Source organism: Mustela nivalis, assembly GCF_964662115.1.
Source record: "Mustela nivalis genome assembly, chromosome: 5".
Lineage (NCBI taxonomy): Eukaryota > Metazoa > Chordata > Mammalia > Carnivora > Mustelidae > Mustela > Mustela nivalis.
The window spans coordinates 109529862-109543628 of NC_139024.1; the positions used below are offsets into that span (position 1 = coordinate 109529862).

At 36.0% G+C, this 13767-nt stretch overlaps 1 protein-coding gene across 4 annotated transcripts in view; it reads left to right on the plus strand.

Moving 5' to 3' along the window:
- Positions 1-13767, plus strand: part of ADGRB3 (adhesion G protein-coupled receptor B3) — a 730754-nt gene that overhangs the window by 296139 nt on the left and 420848 nt on the right. For all 4 annotated transcript variants that reach the window (XM_082731305.1, XM_082731302.1, XM_082731304.1 and 1 more), the window contains 2 exons: positions 6848-7012; positions 7464-7628. In XM_082731305.1, coding sequence (XP_082587431.1) covers positions 6848-7012; positions 7464-7628 — 330 coding nt within the window. The remainder of the gene's footprint in view (positions 1-6847; positions 7013-7463; positions 7629-13767) is intronic.

Here is a 13767-nt window from a genome sequence, read left to right on the forward strand (position 1 = left end):
TGTTTTATTAATTAATTTATTTTCAGAAAAACAGTATTATTTTTTCACCACACCTGCTTCTGTTTTTAATGTTTTTGATTTTTTTTTAATATTCACATGGAGAAAGAAAAGTGTTAGATATAATGGACTGTTTACATTTTCTAGGTAGGCCCTTTCTTAAAATTATATAGATGCATATCCCCAAAATAAAATTGATACTGCATTTTCCAAAATTAAGTTCTTTAGGGAAATAAAATGTTAAATTCTTACTTCAAAGCCTCAAGGTTTATAGTGATTTTCTTTGTAGTATGTTACTTCAGAGTAATATATATATATATAAAATATACATTACATATATATTATATATATAAAATATATAAAGTTGGTTTTTTTTTTCTGCTAGCTGAAAGACGGAAGGAACCAATACTTCAAGTTCAGTCCTCTTTTTTTCAGCTTTGTCAGTTCTTATTCTTATATAATCTGTGTAGTAAAGTACAAATAATGTAGCATATAGGGGTAAGTAGTAATTGAGTGACAGGCTGAAGACTAAAAGAAATGAAAGATTATTGACAAATTAGTTTTCATTTATAAGCTGAAACAAATATAAATGAGTTTAATTTAATGATCCAGTGGCAAACACAGCTCTCGCTGTGTCTCTCTCTGTCAAATAAATAAATAAATAAGATCATAAATAAATAAATAATCGACATATCAAAGTGGCACATTTGGGGTGGCCTGACCTTGGCCCATACAGATTACTTCTGCCTCGTTTGAACTGGGGACAAGTACACATATAAGGGCTCATACCAGTCTGTGGGGCTGGGCTGTGTCTCACCGGTAGTCCTGCATTTGAGAAATGAATCCCTGTGAATCCAGAACCTCAATAGAGAGATCCTGTCAGGTTGTATTTTTCAGGTATATTCATAGTCTCTTACAAAGCCTAAGAAGAAGGAACATCACCCAAGGATAGGTCCTCAGGAATACAGCTGGACCCAAATATCTCTGTTACTTAGAGCAAAAGGCTTCAGTCTCCTGTGGACCTAAAGTTTGATTCCTCAGTAAGTCTGAGAGGGTGATGTACCCACAATCCCTCTGCAGGGAACCCTTTCAGTGAGGCCAGTAAGCAGGAAGATGCTAAACATTTGCCTGACCTTGGTTCAAAAGTCTCTGTTTGTCTCTGCATGAGAATGTTATAATTTGAAACTCAAATGTTACCTCATTAACCTGTTCTTAAATTAATTTGCAATTTGTCTTCTTAACCTTCTGGCTTATTGTGTGGCAGTTGTATTCACTTTGTGTCATTTCATACTTTTACCATTGTTCTGATGATCTTTCAGTGTTTATGAATTTTTAAAAACTGTATCTTTATTAATTTTGGCTTGCTTTCTTTTATTATTTAACTTTTTTCATGCAAACTTTGTCTTAACTTCCCAACTGTTTTATTTTTATTCTTCTTAACCTTACCTTAATAACTTGCTTCTATTTTTAATTCTAATTTTTAAATGATATTTCATTTTGATTTTTCCCCTTTTATGATTTATTTTAAAATGGTGAATGGGAACCAGGTTTATGCTCTCCAGCATATGCCCAAAGCAAGAGGTTGGCTTTTGATTTTTCAGTTATACCATCAAGAGGTCTTTCCAGTTCCCTGAGTAACTTCCAACTCAAAAAAAAAAAAAAAAAAAAAAAAAAATGAGCTTTCCAAATTTGCCATCACTAAATCAGATAACTTCCTACCACAGGACAGAATTCTTCTCCCCAAGCTCCTCCCTATTGTTAGCGTCATCAATCAGCAATAATCAACCCAAAAGAGTTGCCAAAATGATAGCTTTATTATCCAAAATATTCATGGCTTTATCTTGCGGTGGTTGTTCTCCAACCTATTCTATATTGTCACCAGTTATTGGCAAAGATGTGAAAATTGATTGAAACATGATATTTTCATTAAAATGTATCAGAATTTAATTTGGCCTCTGTACATGGCAGACAGGTAAACACAATTGTAACTCTATATGTATGGCAGGAGGAAGTTCAGATAAAGTAAACCCCAGGAATCTAGCAATTTAACCTTTGCAATTTTAATTATTTTGGGTCCAGAAAATCTAGTAATGTGTCACATTGCTGAAGCGAAACTTTAACTGTCCCCAGGGTGACACTGTGGTATAAGAAGCACACTGCACTATGGGAAGACAGACTGATCTCTCCGCATTCTCCTGGCTTCAAGACACAGCCTTATTATTCTCTATTCTTAGTCACCTTTGCAGGATGGCTCATAAAGTAATAGGCATTAGCAGTTTCTAAATTGAAAAAATGAAACTATTTAAAAAATCCAACTGCATATGTTTATGATGGAAATGAAGAGAAGTTGAAAAAGTCTAAGAAGGTGTTAAATCTTAACCTAGCTGCATATTATTGAAGAAATTATGTACTTTAATGCAGTATTTACTAAACAGTGCTCCAAAAAAGGGGGGGGAAGAAAGGAGTGATGAGTACCTTTCAAATGTATCTGGGAGGCATAGTTTCAAGTAAAGTGATTATAATGCCATCACAAATTCAATGTGTCCAAAATAGGCATTTTGATTTCAGGGCTATATACCCCCTAGCCTGTTTGAATCCTAGTCCAACCCAGTTCAGTAAAAGGGTCCACCATTTACCCTTCTCATAAGCCAAAAATCTACAAGTCAACCTTGATTCTCTGGTTTTCTATATTCCACTACCAACCTATCAGCTCTACTTCTAGAAAATATCACAAACACTTCTATCTTGACTGATGATACCATAATCTAAGCCACTATCACCTCTGTCTAGAATACCATATAGTCCCCTAATGTCTTACAATACTGATTCGTGCCCCCTGTACAATCCATTCTAATCACAACTGCAAACTTAAGTGTTAAAGTATAAATTCTGTCTCATCGCTTCCCTACTTTGAAATCCTCTCATGGCTTCTGATCTTACTTGGTCACACAGACGACAGGGCCCTATGGAATTGGCTTCTACACGCTACTGAGCCCATCTCCTGTCACTCTCCCCTTTTGGTGATCCACAAGCCCCAGCCTTTTCCCTTTTCTGGAATACACAAAACTTTCTTGACCTCAGGACTTGGCTCTTGTGTAGGGATTTTCACCAATCTTCACATCTCTGGCTCTGTTGTTGACTCAGGACTCTGCTCTGGTGTGTTTTTTTTTCTGAGAGGCGTGGCTGAGCATACCCTATCACATTGCTCTCATTCATCTTGTCGCCCTTATAAAACTCCTGGCTGAAACTCTTGCTCATTCATTTATTTGTTTATCAGCTGTCCCCACCACTCTCTGAGAGTATATGTTCCTTGACAATAGAGTTCAGTGGGTCTTTATCACCACAGTTTTCCCAGACTCTAGTAGAGTCACGGTGTAGCTTCTTCCTAAATCTTTACCTAGGAGTGCATTAGAAAGCTCCAAGAAGAGGTCTGGAATGTTTCCATTTTCCCAAATTATTGGTAACACTTTTCTGACCAAATGACAAGATGTTAGTCATCTTTCAATAGGAACACAGATTTAGACAGAAAGCTTTGAAGTATTTTCAGATTTGGGGGTTTGCAGTGATTCTGGGGTGTATCTCTGACAAATGCTGGAAGTCTGTGGTACACAGGGGTGGGGGTGGGTGGTAAGGAGAAGCCTTGATTTTCTCTGTTGTCTCCATGCTCAACCAAGTGGAAAGCAAATCTGAATACAAGGGCTGAAGAATTAAGATAAGCATCAGATAAAAACAAACAAAAAACCAGGCCCTTCATTTCTTGCAGTACTTAGATAAATGGTCATAAAAAATATATTAAATAGATCACATGATGAATGGTTTTTATTTTTAAACATCTCAACACTTATGCCATATAATGTGTATGTCCTTCTTGGAAATGCTTAAATGTCTAAGACAGAACTCTAAATTTCCACTTCTCAAAAATCCTCCACTTTTTCCCAATTCAGCAAAATAACACTCCCATTTCCTGAAAGGCCTTTGGGCTGATTTCCCTAAAACTAACACAATTACTGATTTTTTTTTAAAATTCTAGGATATTAAACTGGAAAAAAAGAGAAATAAAACAATGCCCCACATTTGGCACTAAAAGACATACATTCATGTGTACATGTCCATTGTCTAATGCTTTAAATTAAATTGAAATATCTCTCTGTTTCTAACTTCTCAATTTTTCATTGAGAAAAATTCCCAGTCTCTTTGACTAATCACTCTGCAGGAATATTGAGTTTTTCTCTTTTTCCTCAGTTACTTTGTCAAACCAAGTTTTTCATAATGGTGCAGTTAATGTTTAAGAAAAGGAACTTCTAGATCTGAATGTAAAATAGAACACCAGAAATGTCCACTTGATATGTCTTCAATTTCATTGCCATATCTTTTCTGTAACTAACTTTATAAGCAAAACCTTATGTACCTAATAGACATGTTTTGTTGATGTTTATGGTAATGAGGATCATAAAAGGGACCTCAAAATGTCGCTCAAATGTCTAATGTTAACTCAATCTTGAACTTTAATCAAAACATAAAATGTATATATTGGAAGAAAGGACTGAACAACTAATGCTACAAATGTATGAATTTAAATATATGTATATATATGTGTATATAGTGGTGATGCAAAGTCTTCTTTCAGGAAAAGCCTATTGAGCAAAACACTTTGCAAATATTCTCATTTTTCCTAATCTCTTTTCAGCAAGATCTTTTCTTATTCCTCACCAATAATACAGCACCCTGCCAAATTATCTTCCTTCTGAATTCCACATTTGACTTACTCATACCTGACTCTACATCTTAGCCAGAAAGACTTATCCTGTCTTCTTTGCCAGTGAGTCTGTAACTGTTACATTTATTTAAAAAATTAAAAAGAGGGACTCCTGGGTGGCTCAGTCGTTAAGTGTCTGCCTTTGGCTCAGGTCATGATCTCAGGGTCCTGGGATAGAGCCCCACATCAGGCTCCCTGCTCCGAGGGAAGCCTGCTTCTCCCTCTCCCTCTCCCCCTGCTTGCATTCCCTCTCTTGCTGTGTCTCTCTGTGTCAAATAAATCAATAAAAATTTTTTTTAAATTAAAAAGAAAAATTTTTAAAAACTACAAGTTTACCTCAAACCAGAATTCTCAAGGATATCACATATTCCTTTATTCTAGTCACTTAACATTGAATCTCCTAATTCATCTTTGTTTATGTGCTGCTTTCTGAATGTTTTCAAAAATTGAATACCTGTACATTCTTTTGCCAATAGATGGTAAGGTGCATGTATGAATCTTATTTTTTACACTCTTCTAATAATGTCTAGAATAGTAAGGTTTTATAATGCAAGCTCAATAAGTATTTTCTTTGAGAGACAAAGTTCTGAAATGAAAAATGCACTCATCTCCAAAGCCAAGCTAGAGAAGAAATGGACAATTTATAAAATTCCATCGATTCGCTAGCCTTTTCTTGTTTGTCTGGTGAATGGAATACATGGCCAGTAAGAGTCTATCACGTACTTTTATAAAGTAAAATGCTATAATTATATCAATGGGATGATTAAATTGGCATTTTGTGATTTTTAATTTCACAAAAGGTTTATTAAGTACAGCTAGATACTATTAAACAATCTTCTTTGTTAATAGCTACCTGCAAGGCCTGAAATTAGGTTGACAGCACTTACATATATTCTGCCAAGCTTTTTCGTTTGTTTGGATGGGTGGATAGGTTTTCACAGCAGTATTATCTTATGTTGGAACTTTGGATTTATAGTGAATTGTCTTTCACTGTAAGGAAACTAAGAACCATGGAATAATATAGGAAAAAGCAGACAGTCATATATGAGTGCATTTATAACACTTACATTCTAGTTTATGCTTTCTAAATTGAGTAAATATTTTTGCCCAATTCCTTTGTGTACTTGCATTTTGTGGTCTGTGGAATTATGCCTTTGTGAATACTGCCTCCTTTGTAAATTGTCCAAATCTCACCATATTAAGCTAGCATAGTCACTCTAAGTCATTGTGATACATCCTCTGAAAGCTTTCCTGTGCCATGTTGTTACTCCTTTTAACCTTTTATTTACTTATTTGTGTGCATAATGTAATTCTTCTCCTAAATGACAAGACTTTTGAGGGTGGAATTCATACTCTTTAAAATTCTGTATTTCTCGTAACATCTATACATTATTCCTCAATATTCTGCAAGGCTTATCTGAAACTTCACTTTGTCAAGGAAGACTCCCCAGGCCATCTAATCTCTTACTGTCTTGATATTATCCTTTGAAGTAATGTTACATAATTTATTTAACATTTAATTAATTGCTTAATTCATCAGAGAGGTTCCTTCTTTAAACCACGAGCTTTATAAGTTCTTGATCAGTATTTACTGTGTTCACTGCTGTGTACTCCTCTCCTAGTCCAAGGTCTTGCATTGTTGAGTAATCAGTAAATATTTTGAAGCAATAAGTGGCTCAAAAGACTGGTGGGCACCTGGGTAGCTCAGTTGGTTAAGCAATGTCCTTTGGCTAGGGTCATGATCCTGGAGTCCCGGGATCGTGTCCCACCTCAGGCTCCCTACTCAGCCGGGAGTCTGCTACTTCTGTTTACTTCTCTCCTCTCATCTCTCTCTCTCTCTCTCTTATATAAATAAATAAAATCTTAAAAGAGAGAGAGAGAGATACTGGATACATAAAAGGAAGTAGAAGTGAGAAAATAAGTTAATAGTAGTTTGGGGGGATAATAAAATATTAATGCCTATGACTTTCCATTGTATTCACTTAGTGTCTCTTGGTTGGGACTCACCTCTGGGGTTAATTTTACTTTGTAGTTTCTGTACAGTCTTCTCTATTGGAACATCTCCTTACACTGTTTCTCTTTCTGCTTTGGCAGTTGATGGACAGTGGCAAGAGTGGAGTTCATGGAGTCAGTGCTCAGTGACATGCTCGAATGGGACCCAGCAGAGAAGCCGGCAGTGTACTGCAGCGGCTCACGGGGGCTCTGAATGCCGAGGGCCGTGGGCGGAAAGCCGAGAGTGCTATAACCCCGAGTGTACAGGTGAGGCCCGATTGCTACATTTAAAGAATGCCTGCCCTTTATAAAATGTGATAGAACCATGCCAGACAGTCATGGAATAATTAGATAATTATGTATTTCTGGTAAATGAAGCCAGTGGTACCAGAGTTCATTCTATTCTATGTTACACTAATAAAGCAACAAATTCTGGAGATGCTTAGATTAAAAATAAATGGAGTTGATAAGGTTGAGCACTGAACTGGTACTTTTTACAAGTAAGTTTCAGTGTCTCTTTGAAGATTCTGACAAACTTATATAAATATGAGTTAATCATAGTGCTCTGTATTTGACTAGCAAGTTGAATGTTTGAGTAGGGTTTATTCATAGTGGTAGATTAATAAACGTTGAACAAACAGTAACGGTCCTCAGATTTTAAAATTCTCCAAACAGTTGCAGTAGGCTACTGCCATTCACCACGACACATTTCTTTCAGCCAATGGTCAGTGGAATCAGTGGGGTCATTGGAGCGGATGTTCCAAGTCCTGTGATGGAGGCTGGGAAAGGCGAATGAGGACTTGTCAGGGTGCAGCAGTCACAGGGCAGCAGTGTGAAGGCGCTGGAGAAGAAGTGAGAAGATGCAGTGAGCAACGATGTCCTGGTAAGAACGAACTGACATGATCTCCAGGGAAGCGTTTTGTTACTGGAAAAAACAACAACAACAAAAAAAAGGTTTAAAATTCCCATCATTAAGGGCAGTACTTCATCCCTTGGAGGACCACTAACGATGAGTGGCAATTTACTTTCTCCATAATGTATGGGGTTTCCTCTGTGTATGTGTCCTAGACTATTTCTTCCATGGGTTTTTAAGTTATTTGCTGCAAAACCCCATTGAAAAATGTAATAATACAAAAGAAGCCACACTGAACAGTAGCATAGCTAGATAGGATTGAAATTGGTTTGGGGTACTATTTTTTTCACTACGTTCATGAAATATTTGTTTACTGAGAACACAAAACCAGTCGCCTTCTATAATTTATAGTAGAAATAGAAAGATGTAAGTGTTAGATAGCTAAGTGAGAAAATAAAGAGATGATGTTGGAATTCAGAACCTTTTAAATTCTGCTGTTAATTTGTCTCCATGTAGGATTTAGGACATGCCCATTTCCTTGCCCTTGTGCCATTTTCTCCTATGAGGAACACATTTTGAAATGAAAACATGAGGTCTCAATTAGTAGAGAAAGAATGGAAATGCTGTTACAATAAAGGATCTTACATATAAACACAGAAAAAAAAGAAAAGTCAAAAATTGCCCAGATTATTGATCATATATTTTTAAGAAATCATTTATGACAAAGATTCCTTCCAAATTATGCATACATTTCGTAAACTAGTATTGACACACTGAAGACTCAATAAATAAATGAAAATTAGGATTTTAGAATGATATCATAGGCAAAGTTGCTATAAACATGCTAGAAAAATGATAAGATGAAATTTCTAAGTGTCACAGCTGTGTATAAAGGAATGCAGAACTTACAGAATTCGAAGACCCTATTACAGTCCTTTTGCTGCTACTAATGCTTTGTGGGCAAGCTAGCTTATCTCTCTGTTTCCGGTTCCGGAAGGTATGGAGAGAAGAGCTGTTGAGTTTCCTTTTCGGTTCAAAAAGCAATAGATTTCTGCTCTACCAAACATGACTACATCAATTTAGAAAACAACAACAACAAAACAACACTAACAATGGGGCGCCTGGGTGGCTGAGTGGGTTAAAGCCTCTGCCTTCGGCTCAGGTCATGGTCCCAGGGTCCTGGGATCGAGCCTCGAGCCTCGAGCGTAGCAGCAGGCTCTCTGCTCAGCGGGGAGCCTGCTTCCCCCCTCTCTCTCTGCCTGCCTCTCTGCCTACTTGTGATCTCTGTCTGTCAAATAAATAAATAAATATCTTAAAAAAAAAAACACTAACAACAAAATAAGGCATTCTGAGAGAGAACCCTGAGTCAAAACTTTGTATTTCTCCATAGTCTGAATTCTAGACTTCTTACAGTCCAACACTAATGTCAGTAGAAACTGGACTAAGAGTAACAATATGTCAGTAGGATTTTTTTTAGAGCTTAGAAAAGATCTAGAATTAGCTTTGTCAATTCTTAAGGCCACATCATTCAGAATGATATGTGTGAAGGAACCAGCAAGTAGGATTTTGTTGAGGAGACCTACACAACATAAGTACTGTGAAATTCCTCATGAGGTGCATAAGCATTAAGAATCATTTAAATAAGAACATGTATATAACCAGAAAGAAATTTTATTAGGGCAGTAGTCATAACTAAATAAGACCCTTTTAATATTTGAAGCTACGTAAACTAGTGTGAACATACCAAGGTTCGTAACTGGTCTTTTAAAAATGTCTTTCATCTGCATATATAGAGTTAAAATGGTGTTGCTGCAATCAAATTTACAAAGATTGCCACCTGCTGTTTAGAAAACATTTTACATTTTTATTTATTAAAAGGATGTTACACCTTATACCCTAGTTTTGTTTGCTGGCTTTCATGATTTAAGGCAGTGTGAAAAATCATCATATAAACCCATATATTTATATATATATGATATTATATATTGATGATATATTTTGTGGTATATATATATATATATATATATATATATATATATTTGGTATTAACCTTAACATTTTCATTTTACCGTTTTCAGTAATATGATTTGAAATCCCCTGAAATCACCAAGTATATAAATAACATTTTCTAATTAAAATGAATTACTGAATCAGCTAAATAATTCTTAAATGAGTGCTTATACAGGGGTAAAATGAGTTACTATATTACCAAGGTAATGTCCTAAACTGAATCAGCATTTTCCATCAAAAATTATATGTGACTATTAATTTCAAATATGCCTCTGCCTCTGTATAGAGTGTTTTTACCAGGATAAAGAAAGATTTCCTTTCTATTTATTCTTTATCTTTTCTGTGTGCAGTCATCTCATTCCCACATTATTTTGTCAAGAGGGCGGAATTTATAAATAACTCAGTTTTCCATAGTGGATTTGATTTATATATTGGCATTTCAACCTCTTACACAATTGCTTCTCTGTGGTCAATATATATTATTTTTGTGTCCAGCATACTGGACTCTGAGAGTAATGACATGTCAATAAGGTTTACAGCTTAAAAAAGATCTAAAATTAATTTTGTTAATTCGTTAGGCCATGTGAATTCAAAATGATAAGAAGCAATCCTAATTTCCGTCTTTACATTGCTCCAAATTTAAATTTTGACAATGTAAGTTGAGAAAACTTTGAAATTTTCTCAACAGTTACTAAGGCATTTTTCTATTTTTGTCACTGACAAAACCTCAAAAAATGTTTCTTTTAAGACAATGTGTTTTTTTTCCTAATATTATTTTTCAAACTGTTTATCCTTAATTTTTCTTCAGATTGTTGGAAACTACTAGTATTTATTTCTATGCTTCACTTAATTTGGATGCAAAACAAATTAATCAAGTTTGCCAAGAGACCCTGTGTTGTCAGGAAGGAGAAGTATAATATACACACATCTTTGTCTGGGTAATTAATGAAAATAATGATTAATCATCTGGATTTAATCGAAAGCTGTTACGATGTCTACTGAAAGTGGAAAATGAAAAATATTTTCCCAAAGAGAATAAGATTTTTTTTATTGGAAAATAGATAGAGTAAATATATGAAGAAGAGCATCATTACCAAAAGTATGATGTTATTTTTGTCTTCATAAGAAAAGAGAATTAGAGGGATGAAAAAACTATAGATATATATTTTAAATACTGTTAGTTGAGGAATAGAGTAGCGATGGGGAGGCAATTAAGTTGCCTAACTTCTAAATTGGTCAAATTCACCAAATAATGATTTCATTGATCTCCATCTCATCATACATCCCCAGACTTTTAGGGTTAAAATAGTAGGAAGGTAATAGTTTCTCTGATTTTGTGTTGCTACAATGTGAAAACATACTATTTTTAGGCTCTGTGTCGTCCCCCCTCCCCAATATTTCCCTGGTTAATATCCTTCAGAAGACAGATGTTGCTGATAAATTAAGCCTGTGTAAACTTGTACGCTTCCTGGGAACCTCCTTCCTCTGTTCCCAGGGGAGGAGCTGGATATTCCTGGAGCTCCAGTTCTTGGATCTATTATTCTTTGGTCATTAAGAGTAATGCTAGTTGGGTCATACCATTCACAGGTAGAAGTTAAACTTAATTTATACATAAAATGTCCTTTTGGAGCTACACTTGCTTTATCTGCAAATGGTGAGTAAGGCCTACAGGAAGAATGTGCTGAGAAAAACTTGGGAAATAAGAGCCATATCATGAATGTACCCAGTAATAGCAACTTACACCAGACACGTAGCAATGATTGTGATATTTAAATCATAAGTATTCATTCGTACCAAAGGCAGTCAGCAGTAATGTTTGTAATCCCAAACTTGTCTTGAACATTGTACTGCATTCATATTTGAATTTGTGCTCTGTAATAAGGTGACTATAAACTCCTCTCCTACCCCAGCTGCCACCTATTTAAGAGAAAATGCCATTCTTGGATTGATATTTCTTATCTCTATAAGATTGTTGTCCAATGGGATATGCTTTCTTTGGAGACCAAGAAAGATTTTATTTGGTTTCTGAGTGATTTTGTTTTATTTAGCTTTGGTAGGAAGAATCACAAAGCTTGCTTATTTTGAGCTCTTGTACTCATTGTCCAGACACGTGCTTTCAAATTTTAGCAGACCTAAAAATCACCCAGAGAGCTTGTTAAAACACAGATTCCTAAACCAAACCCCCATAGGTTCTGATTCAGTAGGTCCAGTATGGGCCTTCAAATTTGCATTTCTAACAAACACTTAGGTGTTGTTGATGATACTGCAGATCACTGTTTGGGTTGTTGCACTGGCCTATAGTAAAAATAAGTAAGTGAGTAAATAAATAAATAGGCAACTGAATAAAAGCTAGGTGATAAAATTAACGGAAGAGTGGAAACCTGACTTCTGCCTCACCTACAGTGGTCAAAATTGAGATATCTCCTAAACAAGATTGCAGAATTTTATTTTGTTTATACCACTTCATAAATACGGAGGGATTGTTCCTGTGATCAATTAATACAGACAAACCATGTCAAGTCTCCCTAGCCAACTCATTGTTCAGCCAAAATAAAATCTCTTTATACTTGCCACTTAAAAAAAAATACGACTGTTAACTAGTCGTTGTGGACAAAATGAGATGATTGACTCATTTTCGGATTTTCAGTTCTTCAATTCTGTTGTTCCTGTTCCATGGAGAGCAGAGGAAGCAACTTGAGTATCACTGGACCACGTTTGCTATAAAGTAATGTGCTGCCAGGACAGAGCCCTTCTGTAGTCCTGCCATCCCATCCCCAGCCACTGTCTCCCTCATCAGGAGGACATTCTCACTGCCTCTTAATCTCCAAGGTTGTTTGCTACTGTCTACTTACCCAGGTATATAGTATTCGGAGTGGCGGGGGACAAGTGTCAGAGAACAGGATGAGGTCCTAGCTCACACAGACTTATTCTTCCCTCAGTTCCCATTTGGAGGAGTGGTGAATTAATCACCATCGCTACATCTGTCTTTGATAGAGACAAGTTTAACAAGTTAATTAGTCAGTCTTCTAAATTGTATGGACCACTGTATTTTTAAGCCAAACATAATCCTTATTAGAAACCCAAATATGGGGGCGCCTGGGGGGCTCAGTGGGCTAAAGCCTCTGCCTCTGGCTCGGGTCATGATCCCAGGGTCCTGGGATCGAGCCCCACATCGGGCTCTCTGCTCAGTGGGGAGCCTGCTTCTTCCTCCCTCTCTGCCTGCTTCTTTGCCTATTTGTGATCTCTCTCTCTGTCAAATAAATAAATAAAATCTTTAAAAAAAAAAAAGAAACCCAAATATGTGAGTGTAAAATTTACATTTCTAAAGAGAAAAAAAAGTACACTACTCTGTATTGAAATACTCATATACAAATCACATACATTTTTCATTCCAAACCACAAGGGTAATCACTAATAGTGGTTTTAAAAAGCCCCGACTCTGTTAGGATTTTTATTTTTCTATCAGATGTCCTATGCTTATCCTGTAAGGAATTATATTCTTACTTGTTTAGTTTCTAAAGGTTAAGGCAAATGTTTTCACTGGAGATTTTGGGACATTGCAAACATTGTTGCACCCAAGCGTTCACGCCCGTCACTCACCTAAAACCAACCTCCGAGTTCTTTGTTGACAGCAGGTGGCACTAGGTATTGACTTCTTTCATCTCAGAGTTCTATTTGTTCTTGCCAGGTCACCTCAGATACATTCTAAAAAGTAGGGAAATAAATCAGAACTTGAAGATACCCCATAGGCAAGAGAGATCACCTATTGCTTAATAAATATCTAAGAAAGCATCTGATCCTCCTGAAAAACATGGGTTTTATTACCTACTCCAGTCCACAGTTCTGCAACAAATCAGCTAAATTTTATAGGCAGAATTAAGGAAGACCTACTGGGGTCTAAAGTAATCAATGTGTATACGAGAAAGTATTACATGTTTATTATTCAAACCTGTTACTATGGAGTTAATAATTGTCATAATTTGTCTTATCGGGTTGCTCGTCAGATAAGACTTTGGGAAAACTCTCACAGCTTCTGTCATGGCAGAAACCTAAAAAAGCAATTTATTGTAATCTTCTATTACCCTACCTGGTCCAATTTAGAAATATTTGGCAACATGCTGATCATTCTCAAATTGAAAGAGAAAAATTAAGCAGCACT